Source organism: Thermobia domestica, chromosome 16 (assembly GCF_964235325.1).
Source record: "Thermobia domestica chromosome 16, izTheDome1.hap1.1, whole genome shotgun sequence".
NCBI lineage: Eukaryota > Metazoa > Arthropoda > Insecta > Zygentoma > Lepismatidae > Thermobia > Thermobia domestica.
Genome location: NC_137469.1, coordinates 37,941,738 through 37,964,552, shown reverse-complemented (window position 1 = coordinate 37,964,552; position 22,815 = coordinate 37,941,738). Strand labels below are relative to the sequence as shown.

Sequence of the window (22,815 nt, the reverse complement as noted above, 5' to 3'; positions counted from 1 at the left end):
GAAACAAACAAATGACTCAAGACTCTGGAATTTCGTTTAAAATGGTTCACACTCTGCTGTGACAGTTTTCAAGAAAAAAAAAAAATACACTTCATAAATTATCTTGCACATTTACGTTCCCTGACTTTCCATGACATTATAAGCAAAATGTATAGTTTCCCTGATTTTCCAGAATGTGGGAACTCTGTTATACCTTCTCTCCTATCGTCGGTCCAAAGTAAAAATTAAAGTTCAAGAGTTAATTGTAAGTTTTAATTACATCTCTTTAACAATTGTTGTGTGCTGTAGTCTTGGTAGTATCATAATGGGACGCTTGATAAGAATATACCTCAGTAGCAGTTTCACCTTAATAGATGGCGTGGTTATCGAATAGCATCAAGTTTTAGGTTAAAAAAAAATCTAGACTATCTCGAAAACTATGTATGAGGATTTCAGTTCGCCAATATAATTTTGTTCAGCTTGATGAGATTTTGAACATTTTCCCCCTTTAAAAGCTTATAACATCGTAATAATAATAATAATTAATAATAATAATAATAATAATAATAATAATAATAATAATAATAATAATAATAATAATAATAATAATGTTCATTGCATACTGGAAATTACAGACAGAACTGCCCACTTACAATTTTCATAGAAATAACATGCAAATAACAAAAATAAACATAATACATTATAAAATACAAATGATACATGCACAGAAAAGGAAAAAAATCATGCATAAAATAAACATGCTGTTATATAAAAGAAAATAATACTCAGTTGATAATGAAATGATTATATAACTGTCTTTGTATATTACTAAAATTATGATCAAAAATGTCAATAACACTGGCAAAATCATTGGCTACTGATAAAGTTTTATACAAAGGAACATCACTGAGAAACTGAATAGGTTTAAATATTTTCGGATTTCTTTTATAGTAACTGGTTGTATGCAGAGTTATTATTGATAACAGATTCAAATTACCGTGAAGAATTGAATGTAACATTTCAAGATCCAAAATAATCCTTCTTTCAGACAACCTTAACATTCTTAAGGACATCCTAACTTCATCCAACGACATACCTTCATAACACTAAGGCATGTTTTTGGCGTGGGAGACCCGGGTTCGATTCCCGGCGGGAGCTCATGTGGTTCGGATTCCACGTTAATCAGTAGGTCCACGTCTCATATAGCCTCGCTGCTGAAAGGGACGCTAAACTGAAATCAACAACAACAACTAAGGCATGTTTTAACAGACTTAAAATCTTTGGATATCCATTTAAGAATTCCAAGATTCCTTCTCGCTTTGGAAGTTATATTCTCAAGATGTTGTTTGACAAGCAATTTGCTGTCAAAAACAATACCTAAATCTGTAATAGTATCTACAATTTTAATTGGAGTATCTTTTATGTTATAAGTGAAAAAAAATTGGATTTGTTTTATTCGTAATATTCATTGAAAAGATTTTGTCACAATTTAAAGGTAGTACATTGTTTTGAGACCACAGTAGTATTTTATTAATATTATTTTGGAGCACTAAACAATCATCCAAATTTACAATAGTTTTGTAGATTTTGAGGTCATCTGCATACATCAAACATTTACAATCCAAATTTTCAGTTATATCATTCAGTTAAACATAAGGAATACAAGTAGTCCGAGATTTGATCCTTGCGGAACACCGGAGTATATGTTATATACGTCTGAAAGATTACCCTTATGCCTAACCACAAACTTATACCTAACCTAATAATAATAATAATAATAATAATAATAATAATAATAATAATAATAATAATAATAATACAAACCTGAGTGACAGGAATTGTTTGAACTGGACTCGTGGCTTTTGTTGTACTAGCTATTTTGCCATTCTCCAGATTGTAGACAATAAGCATCCAATCTGGGTCACCAGTAACTGCAAACAGATATTTATTATCGTAGGAGAAAGAAATGCACACAAACTCGCCGGCTGTGATATCATGAGGAGCCATTCCGCCCCTTCGACGCCTCGCAGTTGTCAAGTCATAAATTGAAAATGTTGCCCTGTCACCTTTTTCTGCAACTGCCACCAATTTCCTTTAAAAACAGAAGTATACACAGTAATGTATAACATACAATGATATACAATCTTAAACACAAATAATATTCATATAGTAATGCTAGGACTAAGAGAGGTACAACTTGCTTATATTCTACTCAATGAAACTTTTATATTATAGATTCGGGTTTAATATTATTGTTAAATATCGAGAGCATATAAGGAGATTTTTATTTAACGTGAGAACCGAAACACGTGAGTTTCTATGGAGATTTTAAGCCAAGTTTCTCTATTAAAGACGGGAGCGCTAACTAACAATTTAACAACGAGGATGTCCTAAGGCTGCACATCCAATGGAAGCGAATACGAATGTGACTGTTAATACAAACTGCGAACTCAACTGCCTCTACTGCATGAGAATATTTGTGAATGCGAATTACATCAACGTAGATCTTTTAAACATTCAGTTTAAATTTTACGAGTGAAAATTCGTATATTACATTTTTGAAAGATTCGTAATACCATAATGAAAAAAAAAGGTAATTTCCATTTCTTGCCATGCAGCTCCACCATGTCTGAATAAATTTAAGTTTGCTGCTGATAAATATAATATTATTCCCTTGTTGCGATTTAGTTTCCCCTAGAGAGTCGTGAAGACGCCACTGTCCACTTTATTAATTTATTTTGCACTATAATATGTCTGAATGACTTTAATAATTAATATAACATAATATGAAAACCTAAATAAAATGTAGGTCTTTTACAGGGTGTCTACTAAAATTCCAAAATGAAATTTCGTGACCTTCTCTTCACCAAATCATAAAATTTCCTAACATTTTGAAGAGTAAATTTGGGTGCGAATTAGGCCGAATTTTCATCCATGCGATAGAAACGTACTTTGCTTGCGATTTGGTAGCGTATAAAGCAGACCACAGACATTTTTGGTGGTGAATTTTGATGTTTTATAGAACGAAATTTTCCAATCTGTACTTACATTTGTACAGTTAAAAAAAATCGTGACCCAAAAGCTAAATTTCGTGACTTTTTCGTGACTTTCATGACCGGACTTTTTCGTGACCGATAGACACCCTGTTTTAACAAGAAGAATGATTAAGCACGCGGGACAGGACGTTTGGGCGCCACCATTTGGGCGCGGACGTTTCGGCGCTGCAGTTTGGGCGCGAGGTACATAGTAAAAATTACAATTTGCGACATATAAAGTAAGCTAGGCACTGAAAACTAAGCGCGAATCAAGATATACACATTTCCTACACTTCTATCTTTATCTCACCTCATTTATCTATCTATTTTATTAAATAGTTTAAATAGTCTAAATTAAATAGTTTAATGTGTTTGTGGCATTTGTTGCCTAACCTCGTCATGGATTGATTTTTCGCTTGTTCACGATTCTTGTACTTCTGATCTAATGTTGATCTAATTTTTGTATTATATAAGAAAGCTAGGAAATGAAGGAATCAGACGAACTGTTAATAATTTTCTTAATGTTAATTAAAACATATTGATTTAATTTTTGTGTTTTTTAAAAAAAGTTAATAATTACACATTTATGAATATTAAAATTTGTTTTCTTTCGTACTACGTTTGCTAAACTCTTCTCTTCCTTAAGACCAATAAAGAACTACCAATAAAAGATTTCCGTGCACTCGAGTTGAGGAAAGTGGCCCCGCGTAGCGTAATCGCTAACACTCTCGCCTTCGGTGCGAGCGGTCCCGGGTTCGATTCCCGGTGGAGGCACTCCGTCGAAAAAGAGTAACACGCTCTTTTAGGCCAGCAACCCTGAATGAGGTTTTCCTCATTCACACCAGGCAAATGCCGGGGTAATACCTAATTTATACGTCCAGGCCGCTTCCTCCCTTCCCCAATCCTTTCTTCCTTCCCTTTCCCCGGATAGTGTGCTCCCTCAAACGTGACGGGCTAAATGGCCTTAGATGCCGAGAGCCCAGAAATCTAAAAATCCTAAATCCTAATCGAGTTGAGGGAAAGATATTTCGCACGCAGGGTGTCTAAAACATATTTCGCATACAGGGTGTCTAAGACATTGAGTTTAGGAACTGCTGTATGCCGTATTTCTAGTATCACTTTTTTTAAATTAACATTCCAATACAAAAATCAAAACTTAACACACATTTTTTCGTCCCATTGTAAGCATTTAATCTGCATTAAAGAAAGTGGCGAAAGGAAAAAAAAGAACGATTTTAAAGTGAAAAATAATAGTTAAGTGTACATATATTGGTCATTTAGCCACTAGAAATGTGTTTGACATTCACACTTATTGCATAACTACAGTAGAAGGCCTGCTTTAAGTTTTTTAATAGAATAGGCTCACTATGTACGTAATGCAGTCAATCATATCTAGTCTGGTCTACTTACCTTTGGCTTGAAAAGTTATCAAATAAAAAGTACACTTAACTTTTGTTGAAACTTAAATTTACAAAATTTAATTGTTAATTCAGTTTTTAGAATTTTGAAATTCCAGTATTTCTAGTATGTAAAACAAAATCCAGTATAATTCAAGGACTTCCACTACAGTAGACACCTTGTGATATCTTGATTCGAACTTAGTACTCAGCGCCTAACATAATGACTTTTTAATTTAACTCGCGCCCAAACGTCTGGCGCCCAAATGACTTCGCGCCGAAACGTCACGTACCGTTAAGTACGTATGTGTAATAATAGTTTCGATCTTCAAAGAAGAACTGTCTTCACTAGTATGAACAGTGTTGTATTCACACTCACATATTTTGATTAAACAGAATAATAAAGTGCAAAATCTTGTTTGTATTATTCTTGTCTTTTCACACTGCTTTTATAAGCATTTCCCGCGCTGAAAACTGCTTCGCTTCGACTGCAGAGGACGCTTTATTCGCACGAATCCCAGTATGTTGGGATCATTCGCATTAGTGACTTTTCGTCGGTCTTATCAATTTGCAGTTCAGATCAACTGAAGGCACTCCAATTCATTTATATGTGTTGAAAAATTCGCAATCGCATTCGAATCAAGAAGAAGCCCCCTGATATACTCTCAGTATCACTACTTATAACCTTTTTAGATTTAGATGCTAATGGAACTAAATATCCATATGAGAAGAAAAGAGCATTTCGAACTGCGTAATGATTCATTTCCGTTATAGCACCTCATTTGAACATCATTGTATGAATTGCAAACTAGGTTTTTGCTTTAAAATGAATAAAATGTTCACTGAAATCTACCAATGTATGAATACATAAATACTACACCAGGTACACGTTAACAAGCAGCATAACGAAGGCAATATTAATAAATGTACTGCCAACAATCAGAACACTTTTTAATGATCAAACGTGATACTTCTTACTTACTTAAAAAAAAAAAAAAAAAAAAAAAAAAAAAAAAAAAAAAAAAAAAAAAGTAGGTAATGATTCCCAGAATAAATATACCTTTAAAATATACGGAATCTGAAGATCATTCTTGACTAAGTTTGAAGTCAATTATATAGAATTTTATTGTTATTTTAAGAATCATTTTTCAGTAAATTCTAGGTCAACAAAATCTGGACCATATTATGAAATTATTAATAAAAACATTGCAATATCTCAAGTACATAAAATATTACCTTGCATACGGTGAATTCAAACTGTTTCGGTATTCCCTGATACCTTTTTCAGTGACTTCTGTATACTGTTAAATTGGTGACATAAAGAATACTTAAGAGAGAAAAATAAATGAAATCTTCAGTTCTTAGAACTGTGTTGGACTCGGCCTCTTGAAAGAATACGTTACAAAGTTGATAGAAAAGCAATTCTCAAACCAACTTTCATTTTCTACAAAGATTCTATATCTTTAAATTCATTTATACATCTTCAATAGATTCAAATGTGATTTTTCTTTTCAACGAGTAGGAAGAACACATAACAACTTTTATGCAGAAGTCATTGAAAAAGATATCACCGAATACCAAAGTAGTCTGAATGAATTTCTAATTCACAGGACGCAAGGCAAGATTTTCATTTCAGTTATTCAATAAACATTTTATAGCATCTATGAGCAATTGGAAAAATTTACTTATATTTCTACTCAGAATCTTAGAAATACGAAACGATATGTCAGTGTCAATTGCGAGCACTCTTCATTTTCGGATAATATCGAAATGTCGATCTAAATTAAGTCTGATATAAAGTGAGCAACGTGGTGTATCAGATTGGAAGTATAACTGCCTTTTATCAGTGTATTATATTCATTAGACATTTATTAAGCTCCATCGTGCTAACACTACACATTTTCGTCTTTGACTTGATAGACACAAATTTGATTCTTGGTACTGGCACGTGGTTTGAATTTTATGTTAACCTTTATATACTAATTTAAATGAAATGCAAGGAAACTTTTTAGTTTAACGTCCCACATTTATGCCCTTTAGGCTAAAGGAGACGGATAATTAATGAAAATGAATGATTGAGAAATTAAATTTTTGTGCTCTTTCACTGAAAGTCGAACCTGGGACACGTACACAAAAGGCACAAGCACTAGCCACTAGATCAGTGAAGGGAGCTAATATACCAATTCAATGCATATATCAACGTTTAGGCAAGGCCCTCGATACGAACTAACTTTCTTCGTAAAAATAAGTTACTTTGTGTATAAATCGAATAATTTTTCACTGATGTTGAAAGCACAAACTATGTAAAGATCTTACTGCATAATACGATTTAAACCATTAGATCCTTGAAAATGAATACTCGCTAAAAGTATTATATCACAAATTATTTCAATCTACTAGGAATACAAAAAGGTTAAAACAATTTTTATCTTATATACAGTTATTTTAGTCTAAATGCATTAATAGGGCTTTATTAATATTATTCATATTTCTCTTTGGAAGTCTATATTCTTAGTGTTATTTACTAGTTAACACATGTTTCTTACTGCTTTTGTGATTTTTAGTCCAAAGGACCGATTAGAGAATAAGCTACTGACTTCTGTAAATAACTAAGATTTCCTTCCTAAAAGATAAATAGCCTTTCCACTTTTTCTCATTGAACTAAGATTTTATTTTACGAGGAAGAGTCCGAAAATAAGATTCTCCTCTTGTTTTCCCCAAGAAAACGAACAGCAATGGGAGAAAGAAGACAGCGAGTGAACGCAAATCATCCAGATGCAAGTAGGTATCGTTCGCCAGCGATACTGAAGATGGCGCCGTAGCAGCGCCTACGCAAAGCGGAGACAAGTCAATCAGTCTAAACCTGGTAGCTATGTAGAGAAGGCGCGCTGTGACGTCGTGGTCAAAGGAGGAAGTGCGAGCGGTTGTCCGCTATGAATGGATATATGGCATATCGGGAGCAGAAATCCATAACCGCCTGGAGTTCTGTTGTTGCATGACAATGAGAGACCACACTCAGCGATGACAACGCAAAACCATATTGCAACTCTTGGGTGGGAGCGCCTTCTCTATTACCCATACAGTTCTGATCTAGCACCCTGTGACCTTCATCTGTTACCGGCTTTAAAGAAGACTCTCGGCGGCGGCAGCATTGCTGAAGTCACAGAAGCTGTTCGACGCTTCTTTCGTATGCAGAACCTTCAATTTTTCCTGAAGCTTATAGACCGGTATGACGAATGTCTCAATATATGTAGTACTTAGGTGGCAAAATAAAGGTACGTCTGATTTTTAATGTCACATACTATTTTTGGTATTGCATCCCCACCTCTGTCCACATTCGCCTGGGGAAATTTATTTTCGGACTCCCTTTCGTAAATACACCAACTCGCATTTTTTTTTTTTTTTTTTTTTTTTTTTAGAGAAAGGGACTATAATACACGAAGTGTTGTTCCAACGACGATGATGAAATTAAAATAATATACGAATTTCGTAATAATCACTTTTGGTCAATTATGTTATCGTTGTGTGCATACTTAGCGACAGCTATTCAATATATTCGTTAAAAAAAAGGAAAATTTTTCAATTCACGTCCCCTTTTGAGATTATGGTTTTCTTCAACGAGCATACATGTTATGAATGTTTGAATGTACTGTGCATCATATTATTTATTCATGTATCTACACTAATTAGAGACTGAGTTATTGACACTTGAAAATAACCCTATGAAAAAAAAAATGGGTGGGGGGTAATACTTAGGTGCTGGGCCGTAACACGATCGCTGCGTTACGAGTCACCGGTGGCTCGTGCGATATTTCATTTCTGTGCTGTGCCGTTTGATGCATTTTATTATCTCTGTTTGTTTGTAGTATTTTCGTTTGTACAGATTTTTAACATTGACAGACAAACCTTCACCAAGACACACGGTGACTCGTATAGTACTGAGATCCAAACTCAGTTTTACACTGCCGTAGCAAAGGTGTTAATTTGCAAAACTTATGCTTAAGACTTATTTAGTAAGATTCTGAAAAGTGGACTAGTCGGATTAACCATACGCATTTATAGTACAAGACAAGTTAGGAATGAAAATGTTGACTTTAGTTAGAAACAGTTACAGTAAGAAGTTGTTACTACCTGTTGGAACTAACAGTAATAATATTAACTGTTTTGTTTTGCATACGAATGAAATATTGATGTTTCTGTCCGATATTGTGTAAAGCCATAACTGATCCAACAGGGTAGAGAATAGTTTGATCAGTAATATAGGCGGCACTGTTCTTGATATCCGTCCTCAGCCCATACAGGAAACGAGGCTGTATATCCGTAGTCGACATTTTGGTTCACCGTTATCAATTACTGTAGGACAACAACTGAAAGAAAAGACGAAAGCAATGAACAACTAATTACACACATTTATTCTGCAAAATATCAATAAATAATTAGCAAAATACATGTTTTCAAGTAAAATTATTTCTAAAAAGAATGAAACCATCCCGTTCTTTTAAATAAGTACTTATATATTTTCATTCTTCAAAGACTACTAATACTAAGTCTGTATTGCCAATTTAAGTACAATTAGTATTTTGTTATGTATCACAGCCTTCTCATATACATATAACTCTAGAATTGAAATATCAGGGAAAACTACTTTCGCTATTGGAGATAACATAGAAGAATTTTGAATTTGTATAATATGATCTGGAATGTATGCAGGGATTGGGTACAGGGATTGGGTGCTGAGTGTCCGAACCCCCAAAATCCCGACTTTCCTGTAAAGTTAGTATAGTTTTAGGGGTGATTTTACAAATAATTTATTCTCAAATTCTGCCAGTGGTTCATGCAACAGCCCACTACCATTATACTGTTTCAGGCATCAGTAGTCTTAAATCACGGGGCCACGTTTAGAAGGGATGGTATCAACATGCGTAACACACACACACACACACAATGAACATATGCATATCCCCATGGTAGATTGTCACTCACCATTAACAACAGTTTGGACTCAATGCATACTGGTATGGTATTGTCCATGATTAACTGATCGGCCCAGATATGGTATCGAAGACGTAATGGAAAACAATATTTGACCTTCCTGCAGGATATACTACCCGAATTACTGGAAAATATTTCCCTAGCGATTTGCCGCAATGTGCTTTACACGCATGATGAGGTTCACACGCACTTCAGCGTGAATATCTACCGGTGGTTGAACAACAACTTCCCAAGACGTTGGGCCGGGCGTGACGGTTTAGTAAACTGGCCTGTCCGGTCTCCGGACTTGCATCTACTGAATTTTTGTGGACACACATTAAAAATGTGGTATATGTTATTCCTGTCAACGATGTAAATGACTTGGAATAGCATATTCATAATGTCCACGCAACTGTTCATCATGACGCAGTTATCTTGGACGGGTCCGCCAATCCATGATCTGGCACTGTCATGCATGCACTGCTGACCATGGCGGACACTTTGAACATATCCTGTGACATGCCCGACGAACGTACAATTGTGTCCCTCTGCATCTCGGTATCTATCATTTGAATTTAGTATTCCCACGCTTTCGGCCCTCGCTAAAACTGAATATGCTATATATTTATAGGATCTCTTTTTACATATCTCGGTGTCAGAAATCACCTCCTGACTTTGTTACATTAATTAAGTTATATATATTCAGTCCATCATCCTGACTGAATTTTTTTTCAGCGATAAAGAGATGACTTTCATTATATATAGTTAGTTTTTATCTTTCTTTAAGTATAAAATCTGAAACCGATAGACAAAATTAAAATAGTCTCAACAGAAAATTTTAGAATGAATATTATACTCCAAACTCATTACAACCAACAATTCTTTTAGTAGTCAACTCAGACAGTGGTAATACTTTAGGAATAATTCGTAGTTGCTATTGTATTAGAAAGAGTTAAGAATGTCTGATAACAATAGTATATATCGAACTGTAATAGGTTTTTTTTTAACATTTTAGCAACATGGTCCTAGAAGGGGAGGGGGGCGCGGTGGCTCAGTGGTAGAGCGTTCACCTCTGGTGCTTGGGGTCCCGGGTTCGATCCCAGCCCCCGCCAAGTGAACTTTGTGGTGGACAAACACCGTGCTCGTGGGTTTTCTCGGGGTTCTCCCGTTTCCTCCCACTTTCTTCATTCCACCATTTCACTCATCTCCGTCTCCTTTAGCCTAACCGGCATAAGCGTGGGACGTAAAACTCAAAGATTTCGTTTTCATTTTTTTCCTAGAAGGGGAGGGGGATTCGAGTAGGGGGCATAGTCTCTTATAACTCTGAGGCTGCAGAGGTGCCTACAAGGACTACCAGCCACTTTATCGAGACAGGAGAGAGAGCCGAGATTTAGATGTAAAGAAAACTCAAGTTTTCCGAGGCAGTCTATAACATCATGTCGTTGCCTCTAGCTATTGCCAGTTCGTATTCTGTCAGAATTGAAAAGTCGATTCCAAAGAAACACCGAAGAAAGTCAACCATTGTCCATTTGTCTGGGCATAGCCCAAGGCACTTAGCAGAACTAGAATATCTGTCGAGACACTATAAGTAAAAAAGTTTGTAAACAGAACGCTGCAGCCTAGCTGTTGCGCACCTAATCCTACATTTCCCCACTCCCTTCTCCGCGACGATGATGTTTTGCAGTGTTGCAATCTGCAGGGAGCGGAATGGTCTGAGGATTTTCTACGACATTTGAGTGTAAAAGCTGTATATTGACTGTGCCAGTTCGTACCAATGAAAAAATAATAACGAAAAGAGAAATTTTCCTTTCAGAAGGCGTGAAGGGATCGCCCCGTCGGAAAGCGTCACTGCTTACAGTGTATCCATGAGGTAGTCTGCACAGGCCCGACCCATGAATTAATAATATGACGCCCGACCCGAGTTAGAAATATGTTTTAGCATTTAGGCCAGACCCCATATGATAATCAAATGAGCCCGAAATGAGCCTGAATTACAAAAACTTAACAATTAAGGCAAAATTGCATTTTTTATTTGCAACAATTAAATGTTTAATTTTGCAGTTTAAAAGCTTTTATGATTCAGAGACAACAAGGAAATAAAGGTTATCCTGTACATTTAGTTAACTATGAATTCTCTTTTAAAAAAAGTCATTATATAAATGCTCATATAATATAAACTGACATTGTCTTGAAGAAAAAAACAAGACACGTTGTTCCCAATGCTCTTGTTCCTTTAATTCAGTGTAAGAAGCAGTATTTTCACTCAGACAAGCTAAGCATATTTATTTGTTACTTTTAGCTTTTTTCTTCTCTATTACACAGCTTTTCTCTCAATTGCACAGTGATTTTAAGTGTGGGCGTCTCAAGTTACAAATTTAGGTGTGCATTAAAAGTTCTCCAGAAAATGTTGTATTATGCCCGAAAAGGTCCAGAGAAATATTATTGTTTATTTAAAAATTTACGGCCCGGGCCCGGCCCTAGGCCCGAGCTCGTGCAGACCTCTACCACGAGGTTGCTTACCTACTTAAAAAAAAAAAAAAAAAAAAAGTAAGATTCGGACTTTAAACATTTTAGCAGGTGATATTTGTTGTAACATAAGTTTGCTGAGTTAGTATCACTGGAATTTTCAAAGCCAGACCAGTGGATGGAAGAGTAGTGGGGAGGAAGGCGGAATACGAAGTGCTCCGCAGCGATCTGCGCATCTTGGTTTGAAACTTGTCGAGTTATAGGTACAGCTCAAGAATCATAACCGGTAGATAAGGTACTGTGCTCGAATATACTTTCTTTCTTTTTGAATTCTTGGTCTTATTTGGAATTCTAGGTGATTGATCCTAATATAGTTGTAAGTCCTAGGAGTGGTTAGTCAACTAAATTCGTAAGAATCTCCTTTGTAGTTACTAAGACGAGCTACAAGGTTTGCACAATACAAGGATATGTAAGTTTGCGGTAGACAACATCGTGTTCGTGAGTTCCATCAGGTTTCCCTCGTGTCATCCTACATTTTCTTTCCACCAAGGCTTTCAAAATCATTCACTTTCACTGGTCTTCTGTCTTCTTTTACCTAAAAGGGGTTAATCTGAGAGGTTAATTTATAGAGTTCATCTTTTTATTTAATTTTAAAATCTAAATAGGAACCTCTCAAATTCGAGATGACCGCTCTGCTATTGAGCCGCTTTTGCGATCGAAGTTTTTCTAAACTAAAGCGATATCAAGTAGATTCACTTTCGTGTCGCTCAATGAAATGGCATTACTAATGTTTATGAGAAGCGAACCGAGGAAATTCCACTTCTTAGTAACTTCCTTTTCTTACTCAACAACGTTTAATTTGCATGCAAAGCTCATCCTAAAATAGAGTGACCAGTCATCCCGTTTTTAATGACTGGTCCCCTTTTTCAGAAAGTCGTTCGAAGTCACGAGAGAAATGGAAACGGGACACAAATTGGCCCTTAAAAAATATAAATAAGTAAGTGCAATGTTTCTAACCCGTAGTTACATAGTATAATCACAAATGGCCATTTTAAACACACTTCTTGTATGGACTTCTTACAGTTTTATTTTTTGAATAAAATTCAGTCATAAAAAATACGATATTCAAGTGATTGTTGCCCTTAATAAAAATTTTTGTTAAATGTTAAAAAATTTAACTGTAACAATTAAAATTGTAATAAGGTCAAATAAATAAAAATCTGGTTATTTGAAAAGGTAGAGACTTCTTCACTGACTCAACAATGACTATAATTATACCTAGAGGAATTGTCAAATTATGCCGGGCTGCCGATTCCACCATTTATTATCTAAATGTGATCGCCCTATCCTCCTAAGAGAACCCTAATTATCACATGGTCTCAACAAAATCAGTACAAAGTTGTATTATATAAATTTAAGAGTGTGGATTATGAATGTTTTGATTACAGATTGGAACTGTTTTTGGGTAATATTGAAATACTCCAGAAGAAATCTAACAAGTTATTTTGGTGTACTAGTCTTATTTTAGGGATGCGCAGATTTGTAAAATTTACGAAAGTAATGTTATCTTATTTCGGGACACCAGACATTTTCACCCGGGGGGGGGGGAATATGAACTCCTCGGGGGAGGAGAGTTTGGGTGAAGTAATTTCTACATTTTGTGATTGAAATTTTGAGTTTCTCCGGGGGGATGAATTTTCTTCGGAAGAGAGATTTCCCCCGGGCTACCCCCTGAATTCATCCCTGTAAGTAATAAAATAATCTTGTCTGAAACATGCATTATAAGGTAGAAATGTGCTGTTCTAGTTTAAATAAACATAGATTTGTGAAATTTACGGAAGAATTATGTTATTTTGAAAGACCAATGTATAAGTACTCGAAATATATCAGATCTCACCTCTCACATGCATAATAAGGTAGAAATACGAATGCATACTCCATAAGAAATCCACGATGAAGTCAAGTGATAGATGAAGGGATGTACGCACTGATCATAGATGTGCCGCAAAGCTGTGCCACACGCAAGGCATATATTTGTATGTCATATGCAGTTTTCTTCCATTGTCCTCATTTAACCGTATATTCGCCATTACTGACGAGTCTGCCCCCTACGGACGCATCCCCGCGCGGAACCCGTGCTGTGTTCATGCTCTAACTCAGTTAATCAGAATTCTCACTTTCAGTAAACTTTACAACATATGCTCCAGCTGCGCTCGATAAATAGGACTGCTCTAAAAGGGTATAGTAGAGTAGAATAGGGTAGGGTTAGTCTACTGCTAGGAAAGTTTGGACCAATTTCGTTAAAATTAATCGAGTGTAATTTCTCGTACCTACGTAAGGATACCAACAGGAGCGGGCAAAGTTCATTCCTCGTCTTCAGTAGCCCCCTAATACAAGTTAGTTAGTGTTTTTTTGTACTAGAGTTTTTATAGCATAAATCATCATAATGGGTAAGTCCCCCAAAAGTGAATCTGCAAACAGTAATGCAACTCTTTAAACTGTTTCTAAAGTAGTTAAGAAGGAAATTCCTGATGAAAGTAATGAATATATCATGAATCCAAGTGTATTTAACTAAACTGGGATTGTGCGGGTAAAAATATGAAATTCAAGGTGTATGATCTTTGCAACGTAGTATTTCATAAGGAAACAATGATGAAAGTGTGCAAATGCTTTATATCATGTAAGGCATGTTTTTACGCTATGTGAAATGTTTCCATTATACTGATTTATGCGCCTGCTCACTACAGACTCACTCCTGCTTCTCCCTCTCCCTGTTGTGCTTGCGGTCTGACTCAGATATACTTCTCGGTTTTAGAGTGTGAATATAAGTAATTACTGTCAATGCACAGCATATTGAAATGAATTTTGAACGACAGTGAAAGTATTGTATGTTTAAATGTGCTCTTCCACTATCCTCGTTTATGAGTATACCCCCGTCGCCGACGCCCCTTCTCTCTATGGACGCACCCCCTTGCTCCGCTCGGGATCCCTGCTGCGCTCCTTCCCTGACTCGGTTAGATAGCATTCGTGCTTTTAGTGGCCCCCTACCACAAGCTGGATCGTGTTTTATGCATTGTATTTTTTATACTATACGTCCGAACTTTATTATATGATCCGTCCTGCAGTCAATCTGTAAAAAATATTGGAGCTCCTCATTTAATACATGCTCTACTAAAATAAATACAAAGCTCCAACCTAACCTGAAAATGTAAGAAATGTAGGGTTAAATTCCAAAGTTGGGCGTCCGTTTCCTGCAATTTTTTTAAAATTTACAGGAAAGATATGGATAATTTGATCGTTTGTGTGCTTGATAATATATAAGGGTCTCGAAAAATCTGTTTATTTGTTATATATAAGCGGTTATGAACATGGGACTATACGCCGAGCGGAGGGAACTACTTGGCGCAAGGTAACCAAATAGTTGCATTGTGGGAAAGTAACGAGCATTTATGTTATCAACATGGCGAATGTACAAGGGCAATGATCTAACAGTTTTAACATTTGTGAAGTAATACGTTGATAACTAGCAAAATCTTTTAAAAGTTTGTGAAGAACACGAATTAATGAACGTAATAACAAATTTCAGAAAATGTGGAAAGGAGAAAAGAGCGAAAAAACGTGGCGAAAGCGGACGCCCAACTTCGGAATAAATGCCGAAATGTATCGAAATTTGATAGAACCGTCTGCTCGAGTAATGCCAGAAAAATAAATACGATTTCCGCTCTCGTGCGTATTATCAAGCACACAAACGAGCATATGAGCCATTTCTTGCCGGTAAATTTTCAAAATTTTGCAAGAAACAGATTACCAAGTTTAGAAATTAACTCGTTACGGGAAGCGCACATAAGGGAATATGAATACAAATATGCAAGCAATTATCCCTGACTGAACCTAAACTAACATAATATTAACAAAAATAAGCATTTTATCATTTTTTTCGAAAATAAATCTTTAGTCTTTAACATAGGCTAAAAAAAAGATTACTTTCAAATCCATCAAAGTTTGAATCACAAACTGGGTACGCTTACGAAAGGTACAATATTTACTGCCCTCGAACATTCGGCGTCCAAACAGTAACTTTGCTCTTGCTTTCCATGGCTTTAATATTCCTCGTGGATCATTTACAATGTACCTTACAATTCATCTTCATGCGCACTCAGAAGTGCTTATAATACTATACTATCGCAATTCATGTTTTCTCAGATCTAGATGCTTGACCGAAGAAAAAAAAAAATCTACAGTACAGGAGTACGTACAGAGAAAATCTGGAAAATCTTCCAGTTCCATAAGATATCTTTACTTACCAGACTCTGTTATATACTAAAAACAATCCAAATATAAAAAGGGAACATGTTAAAATAAATACGTCAGCAAATCATGTTTCAATCATTTACGCGGTCTGCATTTCGTACTTCACCCAAACATAAACAATCGTTGCCAAGCGACAACTGTCATTTGTTCTCTGTTGCCATTTTCACGGGAATGTTTGTTAATATTTAGAGAGTGGAAAGGTTTAATGATAAATGCATTGAAATTAACTTTGATTATCAATATGTTCACCAAACTCATACAAGTGAACTTATTTTTACAGTATTTAAATAACTTTCAGGTAGCCTTCTCTATTTTTTCTCTCTTTCTTTCGTTTGGTGATACAGCTTGGTGTCCGATGAGCAACCCAACAGATACGGTACAGATCTACTGCGTATCTGTATTGCGCACTTGCCCGGTCTCATTGAAACTCGCTTCGTTTCCCAGAGGACAGGTAGGAGCAACTAATTAACCTTTGGAGCGCACTGAGTTTCTCCCTATCTTAAACCATGTAAAATCTGGCCATGATTAATCCAGGAACCACTGTACGTTAAACATTATCCGCCTTATGCAGAGTCGTTTTGACGTATGGTTAGTGTCATATTAAAGGCCTGACTACTGCAGGAAGCATATGTTAGTCTAACTCTTTAATACGACACTAATCACGAGTCAGGACGACTCAGCGTAGGCCCCTGTAATTTTAGATGTGTTTCAATGACCAATCTGAAAAAAAATCACTGGCCAATTTTTTGGATATCACGTTTCATTATGCAATAGACCTTGATCATTTAAAAACAATCACGCAATAACACTGACTATTGCTCACACGAAAAACAACAATCTAATTGTTTTTATCTTTCCCCTTACTCTCGTTGTTCTGTCTTCCTACACGGAATGCTTATCAGAAGGGTTTTTTTTTTCAAATTTATTGAAGTAATATATTAATCAGACATTTTCTTCCTCGAATCTGAAAACAGGTTGAGGCACAGATAATGTAACTTTCCAATTTTTATAGTGTTCAATCACTATAGAGCAGTATTTCCAATCTAATTCCCATCACGACCGCCATTTTATCACATCCTCTTACCAGAAACATCCTTATAATTTCTGTTTTTTATAAGCTTATGTGGGATTTTTAATACGCCTATTGCGGAGATCGCACAATATCCAGCTAATCCATCACTTCTTGTATATGTATAGTGGATACATAACAGTTATGAGGGTAAGGGTTCAATTACCGTATGTCCCTATTGAATGATGTTCTATGTTTTCTGTAATCGGTCGCAATAATATTGTTGTAAAACTGTGAATCATCTGACAACAGTTACACAGATAGCTCTGCTTCCATATGTTTTCTTTATTTGTTATTCTTGTGTCTTAGCATATATGAACATAAGATGGCAGAACTGTTGCCTATGTAACTGTTGTCAGACGATTCACAGGTTTACAACAATATTATTGTGATCGATTACAGAAAACATAAAACATTATTCGCTACTTGACATAAGTGCCAAATATAATTTGCAAAGCTTTGCTCATATTAAACGATAAATACCATGCAAATTATCTCAGGAAGTAACTAGTTATTTCTGATATGCTCGAAAAGCGATTTTTTAGCGCTGTTCCCTAAGAGAAGGCGTAACCCTCTAAAAGAGTGCTAGTCCTTATGACTAGCTATGAACGAACGACTCTTGGCGCTGAATTAACGCACAAGTAACACGCTAAAGTAGTAGTTATTTTGTGTTATTTCAACACCTCATTTTTTTGCTGTGTACAGAGTAAACAAGTTCATAGATAGCAAGAAATGGCTTTCTGTAGTCAATCAGGCGTCCTAAGAATATATTCTCCACTCTAATTTTTCTACTAAAACCGGAAGCGGTAGAAAGCTAATATCACTTCCGGTTTCAATATTAATTGATAAAAATATCACGTTATCCTCTTTACTATCATTACCAGAGCTTATTTCTTCAATATAACATAATATATTTCTGTCAAAAAACTCAGCAGAATTTGGGTGACTTTTCCAATGATTTTCTTGAAAGTGGTTCTTCTAATTTTATGAATAAATGCTAAAGAAACTGAATCTTTAGAATAAATATACGAGGGCGAGTCAAAAATTATCTACACTTTTATTATAACATTTCTTACATTGCGCACTTTGTCTTCTGTCCTCGCATATTTTACGTTACACTGCTGTGAAAGTGTGATCTTAATTCCTCCAATTTTTTCTTTCTTCTGTTGCAGATATATCATGGCTTCTCCATTAGAAGTTTGCACCAAAGAGGAAAAACGAGCAGTGATGCGATTCCTCTGGTCGGAGGGTGTCAAAGGGTCAGACATTCATCGCAGACTATCATCGCCTTATGGGAGAAGTGCACTATCACGTAAAACTGTGTTTTTGTGGCTCGAGAAGTTTAAAAGTGGTCGAACAAGTGTAACGCATGAAGAGGAAGCAGGACGGCCATCAACCTCCACTACAGATGACAACATTCAGCAAGCTCGAGAGATGGTTCTGGCGAATAGGCGAATCACTATCGATGAGGTAGCAGCTGCTTTGAACATCAGTCATGGCTGTGCCCATCAAATCATCCACGACGAGCTCGGTTTTTATAAAGTCTGTGCACGGTGGGTACCAAGGAAGCTTACTACAGAACACAAGCTCACTCGTGTTAGGGTCTGTCAACGCTTACTCACTCGCTTCAACAACGAAGATGTTGCATTTTTAAGCAGAATAGTCACCGGCGATGAAACATGGGTTCATCACTATGAGCCAGAATCAAAGCGCCACAGTATGCATTGGAAACACCCTGGATCTCCGACGAAGAAAACATTCAAGACTGAGCCATCCACAGGAAAGGTTATGTTAACTGTGTTTTGGGACTCACAGGGGCTCATAATGGCAGAGTTCATGGAAAAGGGAAAGATGATCAACAGTCCAAGTTATAGTGAAATATTGGAAAAGAACCTGAAGCCGGCAATTCACAACAAATGCCGAGGTTTGTTGAAGAAAGTTTTGTTGTTGCATAACAATGCATGGCCACGCACGATTCATCACACTATTAAAAACCATCAACTAGCTGAAATTTGAGTTATTAGAACACCCTCTCTACGGCCCATACCTCGCTCCATCTGATTTTCACTTGTTTGGGCCAGTAAGGATGCTTTGCGCGGTCGCCGATTTGCTTCAGATTTAGACGTGCAAAATGCGGTGCAAAACTGGCTTCACGACAAACCAAAAACCTTTTATTTGGAAGGAATAAGTAAGCTCGTTGACCATTGGGACAAGTGAATTGATAAGGAGGGAGATTATGTAGAAAAATTATGTGCATAGTAGCTAGCTTCATGTAAAGAAACTGTAGAATGAAAAGTGTAGATAATTTTTGACTTGCCCTCATAGTATTTTACAATTGACCCGGTAATATGTCATATTTTTGGTGGGGGTGAGAACCCAGAAAGGATATTACACTGGTGAGGTAAGCAATGTTGTCATGAAACGAGAGATGTCTTGTCTCGTCTCGAAAATGAAGCAAATAAAGTCTGCCAAAATGTCTTGAGCCGTGGCAAAAAATACAAACTAAAGCTCATATCCACGCGTTGAGCCACTAAGGGTTCAGCTGTTGCTAAGCGAGAGAGCCTTGGCGAAAGGGAGTGAAATTCCTTTAGCCGATAGCAGCACTTGGAACGGAAGACTAGGCGGCAAGTAAATGTGGTGTATCTATAGCAATTTCTAATTCGAGACGAGACGCAAAACATGGCAATTCTTATCTTATTTTCGAGACGAGAATCGAAACTAAACGAGAAATTTTTCAAGTCTTGTGAGAAACAATATTTCACCCAAATATTAGATCTTAAACACGTTTTTAGTGTAACATGGTGCAGAGTATAATCCTGCAAGTTGATAAAGTTATTGTACTATTTTAACGAAGAGCATTTATTAATATTTAACGATGTTCAAGTTATTATACATATTGCAATATTATAAACGTAGAATAATTTGAATGCTGTTATACGTATTACGTTATACGTACGTTATACGTATACCTTTTGCGGGTCTCTCATGACGCTCAAGGATTCTGATAACTTCTAGATGAAATTAAGAAAGAAATCAGGGTACAGTTACAAAGCAAGACGAGGAAATTTTCGAGTCGAGACGAGAAACAATCTTTTGAGAATTTTGGCAACGCTAGGGACACGCTTTCTTCTGAAAGTCTATTTTCCACAATCTCAATAAGTAAAATATGAAGTACAGAGAGACTGACTGACACGCACAGGCCAAACCGCAAGTAGAAACTTGAAATTTGGACAGTACATAAAATTTGAAACCTAGCGTACAACTAAGAAGGTTTTTTTTTCAATTCGAGGGGGAAGTTGATGAAAAGGGGCTGAAAGTTATTTTTATAAAAATGGTCATATCTCCGAATCCCTAAGGTAATAAAGTTGAAATTTGGCATTTTTTCTCATTTGACACGTGTTTCAGTATATATATATATATATATAGGCGCGGATCTAAGGGGTTATAGCTTCCCTTGATGCTCAAGTATACACTGGATAAAATGGGCTTCAATCTTGCTTTACACTGGATAAAGCGTCAAACTATGGTTTAGCCCGTCCTTTGATCGTATCCTGAATCCCCCAATGTACATATATATAAGCAAAAAGAGAAGAAAAGAGGTGGAAAGGAAAAAAGGGTGAGGATTGCAATCATTAAAATAATATGTAGATCACTCCGAACCTCTAAAGGTTTTGCTGGAGTATAGTTTGTTCAGATTTTCCATAGTTCCAAACACCTTTCCGTTGGTGCATTCTTTCTAACACACTGCATTTATTTAACGTAATTATGCATCTCTGACTATGGCATTCGGAACCACTGGCGGATCCACGGGGAGGGCAGAGGGGGCGACCGCCCCCTCCAAAGGGTTTTTTGAACTTTCAGCATTTATCATTGGGAAATACTAACATGGTCTTTTTTCCGACCGATCCAATATGTGTGACAAGCGTAGCAGAGTCTAATCAAAATGTGTGGTACTTAATAGTACTTAATACAGACATATTTGAATTGTGAATACGTTTCTCCCTAGTTCCTTGGGGCGGTCACCATAAGTCCCAAAGGAGCGAGAATATGATTCATTCGTTGGACGAACAGCTGTAAGAAGGAGGGTAAGACGGCTCACTCTTTGAACTAAAAACGTATATTTTAAAATTGTGTCCTAGAAAAAGGATATGGGAATGGAATTCGGGTCCTGAAACTTCAAGTACCTTTACCTTGAATAAAGAGAAATATAGAATCTTCTGCGCTCCTTACCGGAAAGCTCTCTGAATCTGAGACTTTTCAGTTGGTTGATTGATTAATATGTATTTACGTCGTTTGCCAAAAGCGATGCTTTACAGAACGAGGACTAGAGTTTAAAGTTGGATCTGAACCACTGTAGTGCGTTCGATGCTCACTCACCGAGAATCAAACCACAGAACCCCTTGCATCAAAGATCAAAGGTACGTTCACTAGCTACTAGATCAACAAAGAGAGCCATGACTTTTGGGGTTCAACACGGAAACATTAGGAAGGGACCAGGGATTTATTATGGCTTCAAATGGCATTTCATATTTTCTTGAGAAATAACACGAGTTTGTTATTGTAATTCATACATAAAAGACGAAATCCTGAGTGAGTAACTTCGTACAGGCCAAACCACTTAAGCTAGAATCTTGAAATTAGGACAGTATATAAGATTAGTTACGTAGGGTATTACTAAGGAAGGATTTTTTTTTTTTTTTAATTCGAAGAGAGGAAGGGAGAATGGGATGGAAATTACTTTAATAATATGGTCATCTCTTCGAATCCGTTACGACTAAAGACTTGAAATTTGGCATTTGGATTTCTCATTTAAAATAATTTGACACGCGTTTCAACTTTTTTTTTTATATTATAGTAAAACGCAGAAAAAAGAGATGAAAAAAAAAGTGGCGGCGATTGCAAATATTATAATAAGATATCAATATCTAAGAATCTTTGAAGGTTACAAACATGACATTTCGTATATGGACTTTCCAATTAAAATAATTCAACACGTATAGCAGCATTTTTTATATTTTACCTAGAAAGGAAGAAAAGGGGTGAGATTATTATTAATAATTTTATTATTATTATTATTATTATTATTATTATTATTATTATTATTATTATTATTATTATTATTATTATTATTATTATTATTATTATTATAAGATGCCATATCTCGGGATCCCTTGCGCTTAGAAACATAAAAGTCTGATTTTTCATTTAAAATAATTCAACATTTATTTGAACGTTTTTTTTTTTTTCACTCAACGTAGAAGAGAAGGAAAAAAGGTGGGGCTGGTTCATTAAAATGCCTTACGAGGTGTTTGAATTTCGTGACACAGTCTTAGCTCAATCCAATTCTATATGAAAGGCAGAAGGAAGAACGCGAAATATTGCGCCACAGTACCACGTAGGAATATCTGCTACGGCCGTATGTCGACCAGATTGAGGATCTGGGGCGAGCCCCACCTAGACGAAGGCTAGTATAATATACCTAGGTAATTTTATTGTTGTTGTAAGCATAACTATAATTAGACTGTTTCGTAGACCCCACACAATTATAGAGATAGATTAATTTTGTATTAATTTTTCTAACTGCCGT

General features: G+C 36.1%; 1 protein-coding gene across 5 annotated transcripts in view; it reads right to left on the bottom strand.

Annotated features, from left to right (window-relative positions):
* Window positions 1–16,470, bottom strand: part of tous (testes of unusual size) — a 92,607-nt gene extending 76,137 nt beyond the window's left edge. Inside the window, exons 1-3 of one of the 5 annotated variants that reach the window (XM_081742346.1) lie at window positions 16,153–16,470; window positions 8,543–8,778; window positions 1,804–2,071 (exon numbers count right to left, since the gene is read on the bottom strand). In XM_081742346.1, coding sequence (XP_081598472.1) covers window positions 1,804–2,071; window positions 8,543–8,742 — 468 coding nt within the window. In that variant the 5' untranslated portion in view covers window positions 8,743–8,778; window positions 16,153–16,470. Of the gene's footprint in view, window positions 1–1,803; window positions 2,072–8,542; window positions 8,779–15,876; window positions 16,005–16,152 lie in introns of those variants that run through there. The other 4 variants (XM_081742343.1, XM_081742345.1, XM_081742347.1 and 1 more) reach the window with 4 other exon arrangements.
* Between the last annotated feature and the right edge of the window lie 6,345 nt (window positions 16,471–22,815).